General features: G+C 35.0%; 1 protein-coding gene across 1 annotated transcript in view; it reads left to right on the top strand.

Moving 5' to 3' along the window:
• Positions 1 to 18,402, top strand: part of LOC112018561 (two pore calcium channel protein 1A) — a 39,646-nt gene that overhangs the window by 10,092 nt on the left and 11,152 nt on the right. Inside the window, exons 5-10 of the mRNA XM_065778486.1 lie at positions 2,302 to 2,362; positions 2,794 to 2,960; positions 6,142 to 6,247; positions 6,448 to 6,525; positions 9,983 to 10,044; positions 17,110 to 17,182. Of these exons, the coding sequence (XP_065634558.1) occupies positions 2,302 to 2,362; positions 2,794 to 2,960; positions 6,142 to 6,247; positions 6,448 to 6,525; positions 9,983 to 10,044; positions 17,110 to 17,182 (547 nt within the window). The remainder of the gene's footprint in view (positions 1 to 2,301; positions 2,363 to 2,793; positions 2,961 to 6,141; positions 6,248 to 6,447; positions 6,526 to 9,982; positions 10,045 to 17,109; positions 17,183 to 18,402) is intronic.

The raw sequence follows: 18,402 nt of genomic DNA, 5'->3' as shown, positions 1-18,402 counted from the left end.
TAGATACTTAGCTCGATAGTATGGTGACAAATACTCATCACAAAGCTTTTCTTTCATATCTTCCCACACACTGATGGCAGGTTCATAATCCACATAACGGAAATATTCAAGCTTCTCCCAAAACCTTTGTGCGTGACCTCTTAACTTTAACTTGGCATACCTAACCTTTTTATTATCTGCCCAATTTGCTTGCTCAAAGAATTGCTCCATCCCATTTATCCAGTTGACAAAATCTCGTGGATAAGTATCATCACCATCAAAATAAGGTGCGTCAGATATTACCATAGCTCACCTTGTCAGTGGTTAACTTACTGCACTTGATAGTCACGGGCTTGGCTCCTCAATTGAGTGGGTTCAAAACTGAAAAGAAAAATCTCTGCAATGAGAGTCTTCTGACGGGTAGCACAATTATTAGACAGCAACTTCTTTTTTTTTTTTTTATTCTTTCTTGCGGTAATTCTTCAACGGATCGGTGTTTGCTCTGATACCAAATATGACGCAGGACAACCAGAACAAAAACTAAATAATAGAAAAATAAAGGGATATGACCTAGGAGTCAACACTTAGGCCTTGCTTGGAGTCAGCACCAAGCGGGAAAACCACTAGGAGTCAGCACCTAGGGTAGACCTGAAGTCAGCACCAGACTAAAGAAAGATCAAACGGCCATTGTTTTCATTCATCAAAAATATCAGCTATCTCCTCAAGGAGTACAATAAGTTGCTTATAAAGGATTGCTAAACCCTAGTTCTAATTGGTTAGGAAACCCTAATTGCCTTATTACAAAAATAACTTTACTTCTAAATTAAAATACTAAAAGCCCAATAACTAAAAGCCCAATAAACTAATAGGACCTAAAACATAAAAATACAATGGGCTTGCAAACATAAATAATACTAAATAATAATCTTCTTGTGTCTCCCTCATCAGAGATCTTTTTGCCATTTGAGAAGTGTGGTTTGGATGGTAGTTTCACTTTGTCTTATGAGGACAATTTGGTGGGAGAGAAATAACAGTACATTTCATGATTCCCAGTTTAATGGAACATCTTTAAAATTCATTTTGTATTATCCTTGTATGGCTGGATGCTGATCATAGGTATATACCATTGTGATTCTCTCTTTTTTATTTTTTTGGTTGTAATTTGTTGAGGAGGATTTAATGTTTTCCCCATTTTGTACTTGTTCTACCATTTCTACTAAGATTTTTACCGCTTATAAGAAAAAAAAATTCATCGCTAGTCTTCAACTGAATGGAGTTATAATCAAGAAGACATAAGAGTAGTTAAATGAAAAATGGACTACGGAATAAGGGTTATTCCTATATGGAGCAAGATTTGGAATTGTTTAAAGTTGTTTTATTTGAAGACCATCTTTGCTTAGGACATATATGCATGTGAGTTGATAATCAATAAAAGACTGCTAGGTGAAACCTGAAGGGCAGACACAACCATCCAAATACACAAGAAATTATTGATAATATCTTTAGAGCTGAGATGATAAAATTTTTGAAATTGTACTTTGAACACATTATTCTGTTGAACTGAAAAATCTGTGAAATGGAATTTGCTGATTGTTTTAGTTCTGTATCTTTGCTTTAAGGCAGGTTGTTTCTTTGGTACTAATGAATAAAGGTTTCAGTTATAATCAATTCAGTGCAAAGCTCTACCCCAAAATAAAAAAAATAAAAAAATAATAAATCCAGTGCAAATAAGTATCTTGTTAGGGTGGAATGAACCGGCAAATTTTCCCTGAATCATTATGGCAATATCATGCCCCATACTTGAACCTTACCAATAGGTATAAGACTTTTTCAGTTTGAGATATGCACTCAATGCTGACAGTGAAGGGTAAAAAAAAACCTTTAATACAGAGAACTCCCTGATTAAAAGAAGTGGGACCTGTGATACATACTCAGAGGCCATAAATTAAGTCTTGATGGTTTGAAGGCCAGAATATTAATTAAATGCAGCTGTAAACCATTGACGACATCAAATTTTTGGGATCAGAACTTGCATAATCATTGTTGATAGCTATACATGTTACATGTCACATGTCACGATGTGCATGCATATCTTATACTTTACTTTAACTGTTTTTTTTATAAGTAAGAAATATATATATATATATATATATATATTCAAAAAATTACTAAACAACTTATGTGCATATCTTTATACTTTACTTTAACTGTTTTTTTTATAAGTAAGAAATATATATATATATATATATATTCAAAAAATTACTAAACAACTTATGTTATGTTAAATTAATTTGATGTTTTCTCATTCTTTTTTGTTCGTAGGGAATTACGAGCGACCATCTTCATCTTGGCTGGAATACTTGGCACCTACTTAAATGTCTTGGTATCTTTACTATCTTATTGTTGTACATTATCTTTACTGTTGTTGAGTTTACAATTTTTTCTAGTTTATAAACAATTTGTAGAGATAAATAATCATAAATTCAATGGTGTCAAATTTGACTACATCAGTTTGACTGTATGAGTGGTCAATTGCTATTGGCAGGACTCTGTTCCTTTCGTAGATTTTATAGATGTCGTTAGTCTTACAATGTAATTTTTTTGTGGAATCTTGTCTATTTCATCTGTACTTGAAGGTTTTCTCTCTCTAATAAAATTTCTTACAAGAAAATTTACTTTTTGCTTGTGACTGGAGGATCGTTCACTCTCATTTGCATCTGTTCCATTTTAATCCATTGTTTAGTTGTGAAAGTACATACTGCTTAATGCTTTTAGTTTTCATGCTTACTGCTGACTGCTTTTCTTGAATTGCAGGCTTTAGGGCTTTTATTTCTTCTGTTTTCTAGTTGGTTAGCCTATGTCATGTTTGAAGATACCCAACAAGGGAAAATAGTATTTACTTCGTATGGCACCACATTGTATCAGATGTTTGTTTTGTTCACCACATCCAACAATCCAGATGTTTGGATTCCAGCGTACAAGTAAGTAGGAGTGATTTAGATACCTTTTTCCTTTTAGATTTTTGCAGCGTTGTTCAATTTCTGGGTTGCTATTACTGAACTGGAACATGTCCAATTGTTGTTGTTCTTTGCATGAAAATAATGCATCATTTTGAAGCTGTTAATCCCTTCTTTGATATGTCATTTTAAAAAAAATTGAGATAAAAAAAAAATTGTTGTCCAATCTAATTGTACATGGGTCTTCCATGTGGCACACTCTGTTCGTGATGGCACAACTGGTTGATTTATTATTGCAGGATCTATTAGGAAATATGTGGAACATGTTAAGAACATATGTCATATATAATTGGCTAATTTTTTGACAAAACGCACTTTACTTGTAATTTGGTAGATCTAGGATGTGTTTACTAATTTAGGGAACAAGAGTTTAAGTCCAAGTATTGAAGCCATGCAAATCTGTCCAAGAAGCAAGTGAAGAAGTGCTGTTCATTAAAACTCGACAGATATCTCGACAGATGTATCTATCGAGGTTTAATATTTGAAACTCAATAGATAACTCAACAGCTGTATCTATCAAGAATTACGAAATTTAGATTTTCAGATCTATTTTACATGCATATCCAAGCTATTTGTATAAGGTTTCTTTTTTCACAACCCTAGATATATAAAAGAATTATTTTAAGAGCCCTCAAAGATGATGCAACTTGATGCAAAGTGATTATTTACTCAAATGGTAATCGAAGACAATTTGCCATAGTTCATCTTTATCTGGAAGAAGCTACTGCGTTTGTGCGCCAAGGGTTTTGTAACCAAGGAGCTTCTGGATTTTTATCGTATAGATGAATTGAAGAACTTTGTAGCCAACATCTTTCTCAAGTTGATGTGTTAGTCATATATTTGGATCCGTGCATCAATTGATTAGTCACGTACTGAGTGCTGTGTATTGAAAGGAGAGATTGTTACTACATTACAAGTCCAATTGTGTATTGGGGTAAGAGTTCAACTGTAGGTTAATATAAAGTACTGAGATTCCTTTACTTGTAACTTCTTGTTTTGGTAATAGTGGATTCTTGGGAGTGGTGACCTTAAATTCACCTAGTGAGATTTTGTTTCAGTAGTTTTCCTTATTCATAAACAAATCACCAGTGTTAAATTTAATTTCTGCTGCATTTAACTATTTGGTAATTTATTTGTGCTACCACGCGTATTGCATGTTAAATTGGCTTAATTAATTTACTTGCCTAATTAATTGGTTAATTTACCTAAGGGGTCAATACATTTTTGGCCTATGAGGATCTTTTGCTATCAATAGCTGCCAGAATAGTTGACAGCGGATAAAATCTTTAGTATTGTCATCAATTCATAAAATAATGACATTCCTAAATAATAAAGGGAAAAAATCTGTAAACTAAGCTGGAAACTGAACCAAATAGGAATCACAGCGTTAGAATAAGAATCATGTCCGTTGTTACAACCCATTCCAACAACTTTGGACCCAGTTTATAATCCTCAAGGAAACATAAGCTAAGATCCTTAGACACAATTACAAACTAGGAAATTCTAAAGATGGTTGTGTGTTGAATGTAAACCAACTATCTGAATTGCTTTGGTCTCTGAACTTGGATTTTCCAGAATTTGTTGCTGCCTGTGTCATGTATTTTCCGTTTATCTGAATTCATGTGTGTATTTACTTTAAGAATTTTCATTCGTTGTACTAAATGAATGTAGAGCATTTTCCAATTGAAGAAACTTACGCAGCCTTAGTACTACACGATTCTTTATCTTTTCATTTATTGTGTTCTTCATGTGATTATCATTTGAAAATTAAATGATGTGCCTAAGCATCGACATGAATGTTATGGTATAGAATCTAAAAAGAAACATAAGAGAAACCCAAAAAGCTGCCAAAAGATTAGATTTTAGGATACCACCAGCAGTTTTTCCTTGAAGAATTTAGTCTTTTAAAGTTATCTAATCTTGAACTGGTTCAAATCTTGTAGGTGTTTATGGTTTTTTATTACTAATGTTACTGTAGTGGTCATCTTGAGGTTGCTCCACTAGTACGAAATTGAGTGATTTGGTAGGGAATAGTATTTTTAATATAGAATTCCAAATATTGGAGTGCTGAAACAAAATCAGAATATGACACTTGTTATGTGTAATATATATATTTTATATTTTATATTTTATTTTTTGATAAGTAAATTGTTATGAGTAATATTGTTTAAGTTGGATGGGTGATTGAGTCATCTTCTATTGTGGAGTTAACCCTATAAATGATACATGTGTATTAGGGTTTATTAATTTTTAAACCTAAGCTTGACATCTTGGTTTTCATGGTATTACCCACAATCAACCATTGCCAACTACATGGTATCAGAGAAACTATGTAAATTGTAATAACTTCTCGCTTTTTTGGAGTTTGAGAATATAATTTCCATCTTGAAGGTCAAATCTCCTTATGGATTGCATTTACTAATTTTTACATTAAGCTTTATTTGTTCATGTAATAAAGGGTGTTTTAAAGTCCTACCCCTTGGAAAGCTATTTCCATATTGTTTGTAGGGTTTCTAGTAGGAAGGAAATAGCCGAACTTTTGAGAGTATCTAGCTATCTCAATATAAGCTCCCCCTCCCTAGTATAAACTTAAAATTTGTTTGATTGGCTGTTTGCCTTATGTGGTATCCTTTTTATGCTTTTTTGGACTTTTTAAATCTAGGATTATACCCTTCTTAGGGGAAATTCCATATACTTGCCTTGCACTGAAATTGTTTGTCTATTTTTTGCCATTTATAGTTTCATAATTCATTAACTATGGCTAGGAGTAGAATGACTAGTGCATATTTAAGATGAGAAAAGTTAGCAGTGGGGGTGGTCAGTGTAGGTCAACAACTTGGAGGGTATCAGAATTTGTTTCAAAACCTTGAGGGAAGTCCTGTCTTATTATGGTAAAATGTGCCATTGTTACTCTTCAAAACATCAGAAGGCTTTCTGTAACTTGCCCACCCTTTTGCGCCCTAGCATTTCCTGAAGTTTTATTATTGCTTTTACTTATTCTATTTCCACATTTGTGTAATTTCCTGGGGACTTGTTGGAACCATGTCACATCTCCATGGTATTTCTCTATTTTGAAGTCTTGAAATTTCTGTTGATGACATATAAACCTTGATCTAATGTATCATCAATTTATATTGTCTTGAAGGGCTTCGCGTTGGTTTTGTCTGTTTTTTGTTCTTTATGTCCTATTGGGGGTTTACTTCGTCACCAACTTGATTCTTGCTGTTGTATATGACAGCTTTAAAGATCAGGTATGGTTTATTTCATCTTCTTAAGCTGCCTCTAAGCATGGACAATAAGACACAGCTATTGTATCTGTGTTCATCTATTCATTTCAGCTGCTGGTATATTTTTTGCTACTTAATGTTCAAGAAACAGCTATGTTTAGTTTCTTCTTGTTTCCTCAAGAAAGGATACAAATGCATACATTCACATCTCTTATTTGTTGTAGCTTGCAAAACAAGTTTCTGTGATGGACTCTACAAGGAGACGAATCTTGCAGAAAGCTTTTAATCTCATAGATAAAAATGTAAGAACAATTGTCTCTACCGGCTAAATCTTCTCTAAGCATGCCTCGGCAACAAGATTTTCCAATTTTCTTGATCTGCTTCTTTTGAATGATATGTCTTGCTTATGTCTTTAATTAAAATTTTCATCTCTGTACTTTGTCTTTGACTTTGAGACAATCCTATTTAGATGGTACTCTTTATACTCTTTATACCTTTTTGATAAGTAGTACTCTCTAAATCTTAAAAGGAATTTTTGCTTCCAGACTAGAGGGAGATATATTCTTACTTAAATACAAAAGAAAATAATATTCGTCTTATGTCTTCTTTGAAATAACATCATTGGAGTCATAATGTTCAAGGGCTTGGATTATATATAATTTATATAATGTTAAGGAGTGTTGTGGAAAATTGGAAGCAGACCAAAAATTTAATTTGAGCTCATGGATGGTCAGACACATTAACACAAACGCCCTTCTTTGCATGAATTATTGCCTGACGGTAGTGAAGGAGTGAGTAGGCCTTGCACATGTAGAACAAAAGTAATTAATCACAGGTGGAGATTAAGGATTTCCAATCTATCAGTTTGATTACTAGGGTTTATAAGATCCTTGCTTGAATAGGTTGAAAATGGTCCTAGACAAGAGGGTGTCAGAACCCCAAAATGCCATTGTAAAAGGAAGACAAATTCTGGACTCTCTATTGATTACCAACGAATGTTTAGATGGTCACATAAGGTACAGCATACCAGGGGTTTTGTGCATGATAGATTTGGAGAAAGCCTACAAACATGTGCATTGGAATTTCCTCTTGTATATGCTTCAGCGACGTGAGTTTGATTCTAGGTGGAGGAAGTGGATTTTTCCATAGTTTTTTTTTTCAATGCTTTTGAATGGAATTCCAAGTGGCTTTGTTCAAAGCTCACAGGCTGAGACAGGGAGTACCTTTATCCCCTTTTTTGTTCATCATTGTGATGGAGGTGCTTAGTAGATTGTTGGAGAGAGCAAGGGGAAGCAATTACTTATCAGGGTTTTCAGTTGGTGACCTTTTTGCTAATCAATTAATGATCTCATATCTTTTGTTTCCGGATGATACTTTGATCTTTTTTGGGGCTCATTCAGAGCAATTGTGGCACTTGAAAGCAATTTTTGTTTAGTTTCAAGTTATATCTGAATTGAAGATAAAATTGGGGAAATCCGAATTGGTTCCTGTTGGAGATGTGTCGGATATTGAAGCTTTGACTAGTATTTTGAGATGCAAGGTAGCTTAAATTCCCATTACATATTTGGGTCTTCCTTAGGTTCCCCTTTCAAAGAAAAAACTGTGGAATAGCGTAATGGAGAGGTGTTTGGCTAGTTTGGAAAGGAATGTAACTTTTTAAGGGGGGTGACTTACTTTGATAAAGGGCACTTTATCCAACCTTCCTACTCTAAATCCTGTACGAATATGGAATATTCTGGATTATTGAGACGAGATGGAGTGGATGAGCTAATGCTAGAATCCTTTCACTGGAGGTTTTTTGATATTAGATCCTATAAGGTGTTACACTCTATAGCTCAACGGTCTTTTCCATGGAAGAATCTATGGAAACCTAAAGTGCTAACAAATGTCAGTTTCTTCCTTTGGGAAGCAGCATTGGGGAAAATCTTAACTATTGATAACTTGCGGTGGCATTGGATAGTTGAGATTGATTGGTGTTGTATGTGTATAAGAGGGATGGGGAAACTACTTATCATTTACTTCTGCATTGCCTTGTTGCTAGAGAGATGAGGAATATGGTGTTTTCACTATTTGAGATTAAATAGGTCATGCCAAGAGGTGTTGTGGAGCTCCTAGCCAGTTGGCCTAGCAAGTTTAGCAAGCACAGCAAAGCAGTGATTTGAAACATGATCCTTTATTGCCTCATGTTTGTATTTGGCGGGAGAGGAATGCTCAGACTTTTGAAGGGAGTGAGAGATTGATTCCTGACTTGAAGCTTTTTTTCCTCAAAACTTTTTTTTGAGGAATAATTGCTTCAAGTGTTTATACTTTTCTTCTTTGTCTGATTTACTTGATAGTTGTACTTTTCATGCATCTTTTTGATTGACTTTTTGCTATGCGTCTATGTATGTGGGTTTATTGTATTCTTTCATTTTATTTTCAATGAAGTATTATTACTTATATAAAAAATAAATAAAATAAAATAATTGTGAGTGGGGAAGTTTGGGTGACAGGTCCTTCTTGCCTAATGTGGTATATTTCGATGACAGGTCCTTTTTTTTTTTTTTTAATATTTTAAATGCCCTGTTTCTTCTTGTTTTTCTGCCATTCTTTTGTATACATCCGTGTAATAGGATAGTGCTTTTTTAATGAATTTCTATTACTTATATATATATATATATATAATTTTTTGAAAAAATTTTATTTGAGCCCCCAATAGCCTCGTGTTATCCTTGGTGCTTATAGAAGTACCTCAACATTTGAGGTTAGGAGTTCAAAGTTCAAAGCACCCTATGCTTCACTGGTATAACATTTAGATTTAAGGATAAGGTAACTCTTTTTATCATGTGCAATGACAAATAATGAATGCCGTGGTATAGAGTGAGTTTCAAAATTGAAGGGAGCAAAAGGGCAAGAGGAAGGCCCAAGAGGAGATGGATTGATTCAAGAGGCCGTGCTAAAATATGATTTCCAAGAATGTGATAGAGGATGTGGCTCTAGTTAGAGCTGATGATTACCTTGGTAGTCTTTTTAGGTGAGTTGAGTTGAATGTAAGATCCTAAATGCTTATGAAAGCTAAATGAATGGTACAGAGTGCCCAGTCACTTGATGATGAAACTTTGGGATGGTGTTTTAGAAAACTTTAGTTAAAACAGAAGGAGAAAAAATTGGTGAGATTTCATGCCTTGGAATTGGATATTCTATTTTCTTTGACAAGTGTTGATTTTCATGAAGTGACAATGCTAAAGGTGTTTGAAAGACATTTATTTCGAAAGTGTCACAACAGTCTGTTTCCTAGCCAGAAATAAATGGTAGGAGAGGCATGCCAATCTCAATTACAACTTTTAAATTAAGAGTTTATTTTGAGCATTGTTTGTGGCTGTAGTTGATGGAGCTTAGGAAAAGGTTTCATGGAGTTTATTGAATGACATTGTTTATCTAACAAGTTTGTGTTGTATAAAAGACAATTGATAACACCTGTTGAATCCATTGACATATCAATAGACATTAACATACTGGTGCTCCCTGAATTTATAGTATGCATGAGTTCATATTTATATCGAATAAATTATAACACCCCCACCCGCCCCCCGTTTTTATTTTTCAAAATACAGCCCTTGTGCTGTCATCCTTGTTTTATGGCATCATGACTTCTTTTTTTATTTATTTTTTTATTATAATGATTTTAGTTAGTTTCTTTTACATTTAAATATAGTTGCATTTGTTATTGTTGACATACATATTTATTTATTTATTGGCCCCTTTTTTGTGCTTTAACAGAATCATGGATTTCTTGATAAAGAGCAATGCATTAAACTATTTGAGGAACTGAATAACTACAGGTATTAATGGCACCACTATCTTTAACATGCTTTCATAGTTATTTTCTTTTATCGTACATTGTTGAATGTTTTTTGAAATTCTGTTGGTTAATAGGAAGAAATGGAAGGGTCCTGTGTCACTGAACATGGCCCTAAGCAAAATAGCCTCCCCTCTTAAATAAATAAATAAAAAAGTTTCAGGATACAATGACACCCTAAAAAACATGGGGCAATGGAATTTTATACAATTGTCTGGTTTTGACTTTTTGATAATATTTTTCCACTTTGTGTTGTATCTCTTCTGCTCGGAACTTCTTTCTTTCATCTTCTACTAGAGGGATGTGTGAACAATGCATGCCAATAGAAAGTAGATAACCTAAAAAGTCTGGCTGTGGGCAGGAAAATATATAGTATGTTAATTCAATGTTTTTTAAAGGTGCTGCAGGTAGGAACAATAAGTTCTTTGGAATCTACTATATTGTCCTTGGTAAGTTGCAAGAGAAAGGACAATAGGGTCATACTAGGGCACATGAAGAATCTCATGTGATTGTGTAGATTTTTCAGTCTATAGTTTTTCAAATTACAATGATAGGTTGTGGTTTTTTTATTGAGGGAAATGATCTTGAAAAATATTACTAACTCAAGAAGAGGCTTTTTTGATTTTCCATAAATGAACTTGTAGGTGAACACAACTCATGCAAACACATGGGATTGAATTTGTGATTCCACTCTCCACCCTAAGGGGAAGGAGATGCCATTTGAGATCTTTTATGAGTTGCTTTCCAGTGTTTTAATGGTGGGGGTGGGGGGTGGGGGGTGGAATACAAGATCATACACTTGTAGTTCAAAGTAACTTATCCATGAGTGGGAAGCGCTCAGTTGTTGTTATTTTGAGAAACTCTCATCAAATTCTTGTGCGTATTGAGATTGGAGATTCTTGTGCAATTGTGCCTTTGTAACTACTCTTAGTTATCCAATTACAATTTCCTGATTCCTCTGAAAAGACGAAATTGAAATTAATGTCCTTATTTCTTGTCAATTTATATGATTGGTATTATCATTACCTTCATTGTGTGTGTATTGCTGATTTTGAAAGTAAAAATGCACAAGGAAAATTGTAGTCAAAGCTTTAATTGTTTTCTTAAATCTTTATTCTACATCTGCCTATTCTCTCATCTAACATAGATCCAAAACCCTTATCAAAACTCTTAAATAAATAATATCTGAACAGCCTCTTGACCTTCTGTTGTCCCATTATGGAAACATTTTTTTAAGCCACTTAAAGTGTAAGGATAGTTTATGTTTGAACCATTTATTGAATCGTTTTTTGAACCTTTTATTCTAATAAATGAAGTTTAACTGTAAAAATGAGACAGACAATGATATACCACCCTAGAATTGAGAATGGATCTAGGAGGCAGCTTGAAGGCAAGACATCCCACAACCACTAGCTGTTGCTTTTTAGCCTTGACATCCCTATGAGCGAACAGGGAGCTTTAAGAAGCTCCAATGAACTACTCATCAGGAATCCTATTATAGAGAAAATTGAGAGGAAACTTTCTGGTTGGAAATATTTATATTTGTTGAGGGTCATAGACTAACTTTGTTTAAAAGTACTTTTTTGAGCTTTCTGACCTATTATCTATCCTTGTTCACTGTTCCTAAATTTGTGGCTGATAGATTAGAGAGGATTTAGAGGGATTTCTTGTGGGGGGTGTCAGAGGAAGAATTCAAACACTCATTAGTGGCTTGGAGCAAGATTTTCTCTCCTATTGAGCTTGGGGATTCAGAGGATTGGGGTTTTTAATAAAGCGTTACTAGGAAAATGGTTATGGTGCGTCACGAATGAAGTCAACCATTTGTTGTGTCAGGTAATTGCATCCAAATATGGTTAAGACAAAGGGGGTTGGTGTACTAGAGTTGATATAGAGACTGATGGTTGTGGGTTGTGGAGAAGTATTAGAGCAGGTGGGGAGGGCTTCTTCACACCTGCAGTTTAAGAGGTGGGAGATGGCAATCATATTTGGTTTTGGTATGATCCTTGGGGAGTCTGCACTTCCTCCAAAGGATCTTTACCCTGATCTGTTTGTGTGCTCTGTTTCTATGGAGGCTTTGATTTGTGATGTGCTAATTTCTTCTCCAGACAGGGAGAGTAGTAGCCTAGAAAGCACGGTCATGGCAATATGCTTGATGTGCCCGTGTTGTATACCTACAAGACACGGCGTACACTTGGGACACAATTGCATGTGTCCTTCCCTTTTTATTATTATTATTATTATTATTATTATTATTATTATTATTTTTTAAATCAAACACGACCTGACACTTCCAGGACATGGCAAAGACACTGCTGGGACACACCTCATGCCAAAAAAAAAAACTAAGAGTCCGTCTGGAAATAGCTTATTTAGCTGAAACTAAGAATTTTTTGTTGAAAGTATCGTAGATAAAGCTAAAAGGTACCTGAAATAGTATAGTGGGACCCATGAATAGTACCAAAAAATGCAAAGCCAAACGCAACCTAACTAACCCAAATCTTCTTCATTTGGTGATTTCCCATTTCGCCCTTTTGTTTTGTCACATAGGTTAATGATTTCCCCCTTTTTCCCTTTTATTTTGTACGCGTGTGCTTAGGTTAGTCCAACTTCTTTTTAAAATTTTATTTTATGAGTTTTAACTTATTATTATTATTTTTTTCATTATTTAGGTAGACAATAGATATATGTATATATATATTGGCTAGGCTTTAATATACTTACAATAGATTTTTCTAACAATTATTTAAAAAAAAATAATATTTTTGTTATAAAACTAATTTTGTCAACTTTGAAATTATATACATATATATATAATTAATTAATTAATTATATACGTATCCTTGCCACACCCGTATTCTAATTTTTTTAAAATTGCCATGTCGCTGTACTGCGTACCTGTATCGGTGCAGGTGCATCCTTGGTAGTAGCTAGAGTTTACAGTTTTATAGATCTTTTCACTATTGGAAATTGGAGGATGTGTTTTCCTTTTTTCAGCTTCTTTATTCTAAGTTTCCTAGGGGGGAAGAAGATGATAGGTTGATTTGGAGTTTGACCAGTAGTGGTTATTTTTACGTACGTTCCTATTATAACTATATTTTTGGCTGCCTTATTGCTTCTTTCCCATGGAAGAACATTTGGAGTGTAAAGGGCCCTAAAAGGGTGTTGTTCTTTTTTATGGGCAGCAGCTCCATATTCTTACAATTGATAACCTTATTAAGAGGGGACTTCCCCTGGTTAATTGGTGTTGCATGTGTCGACTGTCGATGCTGTGGGGAAATTGCGGAGCATCTTTTGCTTCATTACGAGTTTTCTCATGTGTTGTGGAGTGAAGTTTTCCTGATGTTTGGGATTCAGTGGGTGATGCAAGAAAAGGTAGCATCTTTTCTGCTTAGGTGGCAAAATTGGTTGGGGAAGCATTCCTCAAATGTTTGGAATTTGGTACTAGCATGTTTGATGTGGTTAGTTTGATGGGAGTGTAACAGCCCCACTTTTGAGGTTGCTGTGAGCTCTATAGATCATTTGTAGTCCTTGCTAATCCAGATTTTGTTTGATTGGTCTCGGGTTTGGGGTTTTACGCATTGTACTTCCATTTTTTTATTTCCAATATTTTGCTATAATTTTTATTTGATTTGCTTGTAATTGTTTTAAACACTGTGTTCATCATCGTGAACACAAAGTGCCTTTTCTTTTTCTTTTTATTGATAAGTAATGTACAAAATTTTATTAAAAAAACCGACCAAGTACACTGGAAGTGTACTAGAGTGGCACAAATCAAGAGCCTAGATTACAACGATCTATAAGATCGGAGAGAGAAGAACAAGAATAAAAAGGCAAAACTACACTCCAGTCAAGGAGGGTACAGAAAAAGAGAGATTTAATATCAAGAATAGACCGTTCACAATCCTCAAAGCATCTGGCATTCTACTCCCACCATAAGCACCAAAACAAGCAATGCGGTACAGACCTCCATAAATCTATATTTCGATGCCTACCAAACTTGCTTGCCAAAAAGCTAGCAACTCACTAACTTTATATGGCATAACCCAATGAATACCAAACAAACAAAAAAACCATGGACCACAACTCATAAGCTATAGGACAATGAAGGAGAAGGCGATCCATTGATTCCCCTCACCTTTTACACATAAAACACCACTCTATCACTACAATATGCCTCTTCCAAAGATTATCCATAATTAAGATCTTACCTAAGGCAGCAGTCCAAGAAAAGAACGCTACTCTAGGAGGAATCTTCGATTTCCACATCATTTTCCAAGGGAAATCGATAACAAAAGAAGGAGATAATGAGTGATAGAAATCTCAAACCTCAGAACCTCTACTTAATGTTGGCTTCCAGCATAGTTTGTCAACATGACCACCTCGCACATTCGTGGAATAAAGCACATCCCAAAACAAATTGACCAATGCTTCCTCCCAATCCTGTGGAAGACGACAAAACCGAATGTCCCAATACAGCTGCCCATTAGAGAACTGCATAACATCTAACACTAAAGACTCCTTATTCCGATTAATACTATACAATTTTGGAAATGCTACCTTAAGGGTGTGTTTGTTTAGAAGTGAAACAGGGTGGATGGAAAACTTTGGAGAAAAAATAGGAGGGAAAACTTTTTTGTAGTGTGTTTGGTTAGATGGGGAGGAAGGAAAATAAATGGTGGAGCCCAGGTATTTTCTCCCCGGACCCACCAAAATATTTTCTCTCTAAAATAGAGAGAGAACTGAGTGAGGATAAATTTTTTCTTGATTGAAAAAAAATATCCATGTGCATTTTTAAGTTGCCTTTATTTTTTTATTTTTTCTTCTTAGTAACGTTGCCTTTGGCTTTTTTTTTTTTTTTTTCCCTTCCTTTTCGTTTAATTTTTCAGGCCTAGGCGTGCCTTCTTTCTTTTGATTTTCTAGGGCTTGGGCATGATAGATGTTCTTTTCTTTTTTTTTAACTGGATGTGATTTTTTTTTTTTGGGGACACGATTTTTATTTTTTTTAATAATTTGGATGATTGCTCTTTTTTTGTAGTTATTTGTCACTTTTTTGTTTTAATTGGACACCATTCTTTAATAAGGGTATATGAGTAAATTTATTCAAAATCATTTTTTTCATCTTTCCACTTCTCCACTCCCAACCAAACAAATAAGAGAGAAAATAAAATATTTTTTATACTCCCACTTTTCCATCCTTCCACTATTTTCTATCCTTCCACTTTTCCACTCCTCCAACCAAACAGACTCTAAGAGAACAATCCCTACACCATTCATCTTCCCAAAACTTTACTTTAGTACCATCACTCACATCAAACTGAAGGAATTTAGAAAAGTCCAGCCAACCACTTCTAATGGATTTCCACAAACTAACACCGTAAGTCTCTGTCACCAGTTTGGTGCACCATCCACCCCCTCCATCCCCATATTTTGCCTCAATAACCTTCCTCCAAAGGGTATCTCTCTCTGTTCCATATCTCTATAATCATTTGCCTAACAAAGTAGAATTAAATCATCTCAGCCATCGAATCCCTAAACCTCCATTCTGTATTGGCATGCAAACCTTAGCCCATTCCACCAAAGAAATCTTAGGAGCATCAATACCACTCCAAAGAAAGTCTCTTTGTAGTTTCTCCATACGATTAGCCACCTTTACTGGAACAGAAAAGAGAGAAAGAAAATAAGTAGGTAAGCTACCTACAGCCCAAGTATTTCAAGAGAAGAGAAGACTGCCTACAGCTCAAAATCTCTACTAAATCCTCCATATTAGGCATGATACCAATTGGTACCAATTCTAATTTCAACAAATTAATTTTTAGCCTTGACACCACTACAAATCTAGCAAGAATCCCACGCAAAGCAGATAAATAATGTGAATTAGCATCATAAAAAATAAGTGTATCATCTACAAATAAAAGATGGGACACTGTAAGCAATGTACGAGCTGCATTACCTACTAAGAAGCCCGAAAACTGTCCCAAAATAGCAACTGTATCCAACATACGACTCAAAGCCTCTATAACTATATCAAAAAAGAGTGGAGATAGTGGGTCCCCTGGACAAACACCCCTAGTGCTTCCAAAGATATCAACCGGGGTACCATTTAGCAGAATAGAAAATTTGATAGTTGATATACACCTCAAAATCCACCTTCATTTTTCTGAGAAGCCACACCACCTAAGTAAATACATAAGAAAATTCCAATTCACATGATCATAGGCTTTCTCAATATCCAACTTGCAAATAACCCTCGGCACCCCTGACTTCAACCTACTGTCAATACATTTAAAAGCAATTAAAACAAAATCCAAAATCTGCCTACCTTAAACAAAGGCGTTTTGTGAATTTGAAATAAGACTATGCGCCACCCTTTGCAAACAATTATCTAAAAAAGAACTACTCATCATTTTAATCCGTTTTTCAACGTTGGATCTATGATCTAACAAAGAAACTATTAACTTGCGAATTGCAAAATTCAAATGTTGTTGCATTGGTTCTTTCCTCAAGAGATCAGCTTTTTGTATAAAATCAAGGTTCTTGTATTTATCATTGGTTTCATTAATTGTGCTGCTAGCTTGTTGATGCGGGAAGCACAAGCAAAGATTTATTTTAATTTAGTTTTATTTCTTATTGGAGTCAATTGAATTTTATTTTAGGCCCTAATATTGAATTAGGTTTGTTAGTATTTTTATTTAGTCTAGGGTATTTTTGTAATAAGTCAATCAAGGTTATCTATGCTACTTAGACTTTAGTAGTCTATATAACAAGGTGTTGGAATCTTTTTGAGGAGGATTATTTTGATGAACAAAATTTCAGTTGAAATCATCCCAATGGTCTAGTGCCGACTCTAGCCAACCCTAAGTGCTGACTCCTAGAAGTTTTCTTATGCTAGGTGTTGATTACTAGAAAGTTTAGGTGCTGACTCATAGTTTCCCTATCTTTATGTTTCTAGTTATTTACTTTTGTTGTTGCATTGTTCTGGTTTGTGCCACGTCACTTGTGATGTTGATTTTGTGAATCTTGAAGGATGTCTTATATATTTTTCTTGTAGGACTTTGCCAGAAATATCAAGAGAAGAATTTGAGTTGATATTTGATGAGCTGGATGATAGTCATGATTTCAAGGTATGTCCATTTACTTTAGCTCTTGGTTAGACTAAACTAAATTCTAGTGATATTTATTTTTATTTTTTGTTAGTGTTCAAAACTTTTCTTTGTCATCTGTTTGAACAATCCATCATTGGTGTAAACAAATTTCATTTAGTCATTTTGCTAAATTTTTAATCATTTCTGTTTTTGGTGTCATGGATATGTTTGCTAGCAAATGTATACAGCACCTACTAATGCACATAAGACTTCGATATTTAGTTTGTAATGTTCATGAATATAAGGAAGAATACACTTTTGTTGTAGAGTGCTTCTTGTTTCATAACAAGCAGATTTTGTTTCCATTTTAGGCAAGATAACATCCTTGCCTCCCATATCTAGAAATACATATAAGGCATTTGGTTTGGGTCATCTTTCAAGATTCCTTATTGGATTGCAAATAGCTCAAGGGAATTTGGATCCCCATAAAACCCCACTTCTATTGGAATATGGATTTACTTGAAAAAATGTGGGCATTCACATTCCCAAGACTAGGATAGTTATCTTTTTTTTTTTTTTTTTTTTTTTAACAAAAGTGACAATGATGCCCCATTTAATACTCTCTGACTATCCAAAGTATAACTTTTTCATCTTACACATTCACCCTCCTATCTTTTCATTCTCTGTCTGATTTGTTGCTTTGCCTCTCTCTCTTTGCTAGAACACGATTGCTTGACATTTCCACTGTGGTGAGTATTGCTCTTCCATGCCTAGGTTTTCTTTAATCCATTGCATTTTTTATGTTTTAGATTTTTTATGATATCTCAATTTTGATAAACTTTTTGGGAAGTATGCATGGCCTAGACTTCAATTTTGAGAACCAGCTTCCATAACCCATTGTAGTCTTTCCTGCATTGTCTCCTTCTGGGACTGAGATATATTTTGCTCTTGTTTTTATTTTATATAATATAATAGTGATAGAGACTGTGAGATTTACTTTTTTTTGGTTTAATTTTGTATTCTGCTGTTTATACTGTTGGTTCCTAGGCAATGTTTTGCATCTAAATATTAATGCACCGCATGCTCAAAAACCTATATGCTGGGGGGCATATCCCCCCCCCCCCCCCCCCCCCCCCCCCCCCCCCCCCCCCCCCCCCCCCCCCCCCCCCCCCCCCCCCCCCCCCCCCCCCCCCCCCCCCCCCCCCCCCCCCCCCCCCCCCCCCCCCCCCCCCCCCCCCCCCCCCCCCCCCCCCCCCCCC

The sequence above is a fragment of the Quercus suber genome, unplaced genomic scaffold (assembly GCF_002906115.3).
Source record: "Quercus suber isolate HL8 unplaced genomic scaffold, Cork oak 2.0 scaffold_184, whole genome shotgun sequence".
In the NCBI taxonomy this organism is placed as follows: Eukaryota; Viridiplantae; Streptophyta; class Magnoliopsida; order Fagales; family Fagaceae; genus Quercus; species Quercus suber.
Note: the sequence above shows the minus strand (reverse complement) of the source record. Positions and strands in the feature narration are given on the sequence as shown.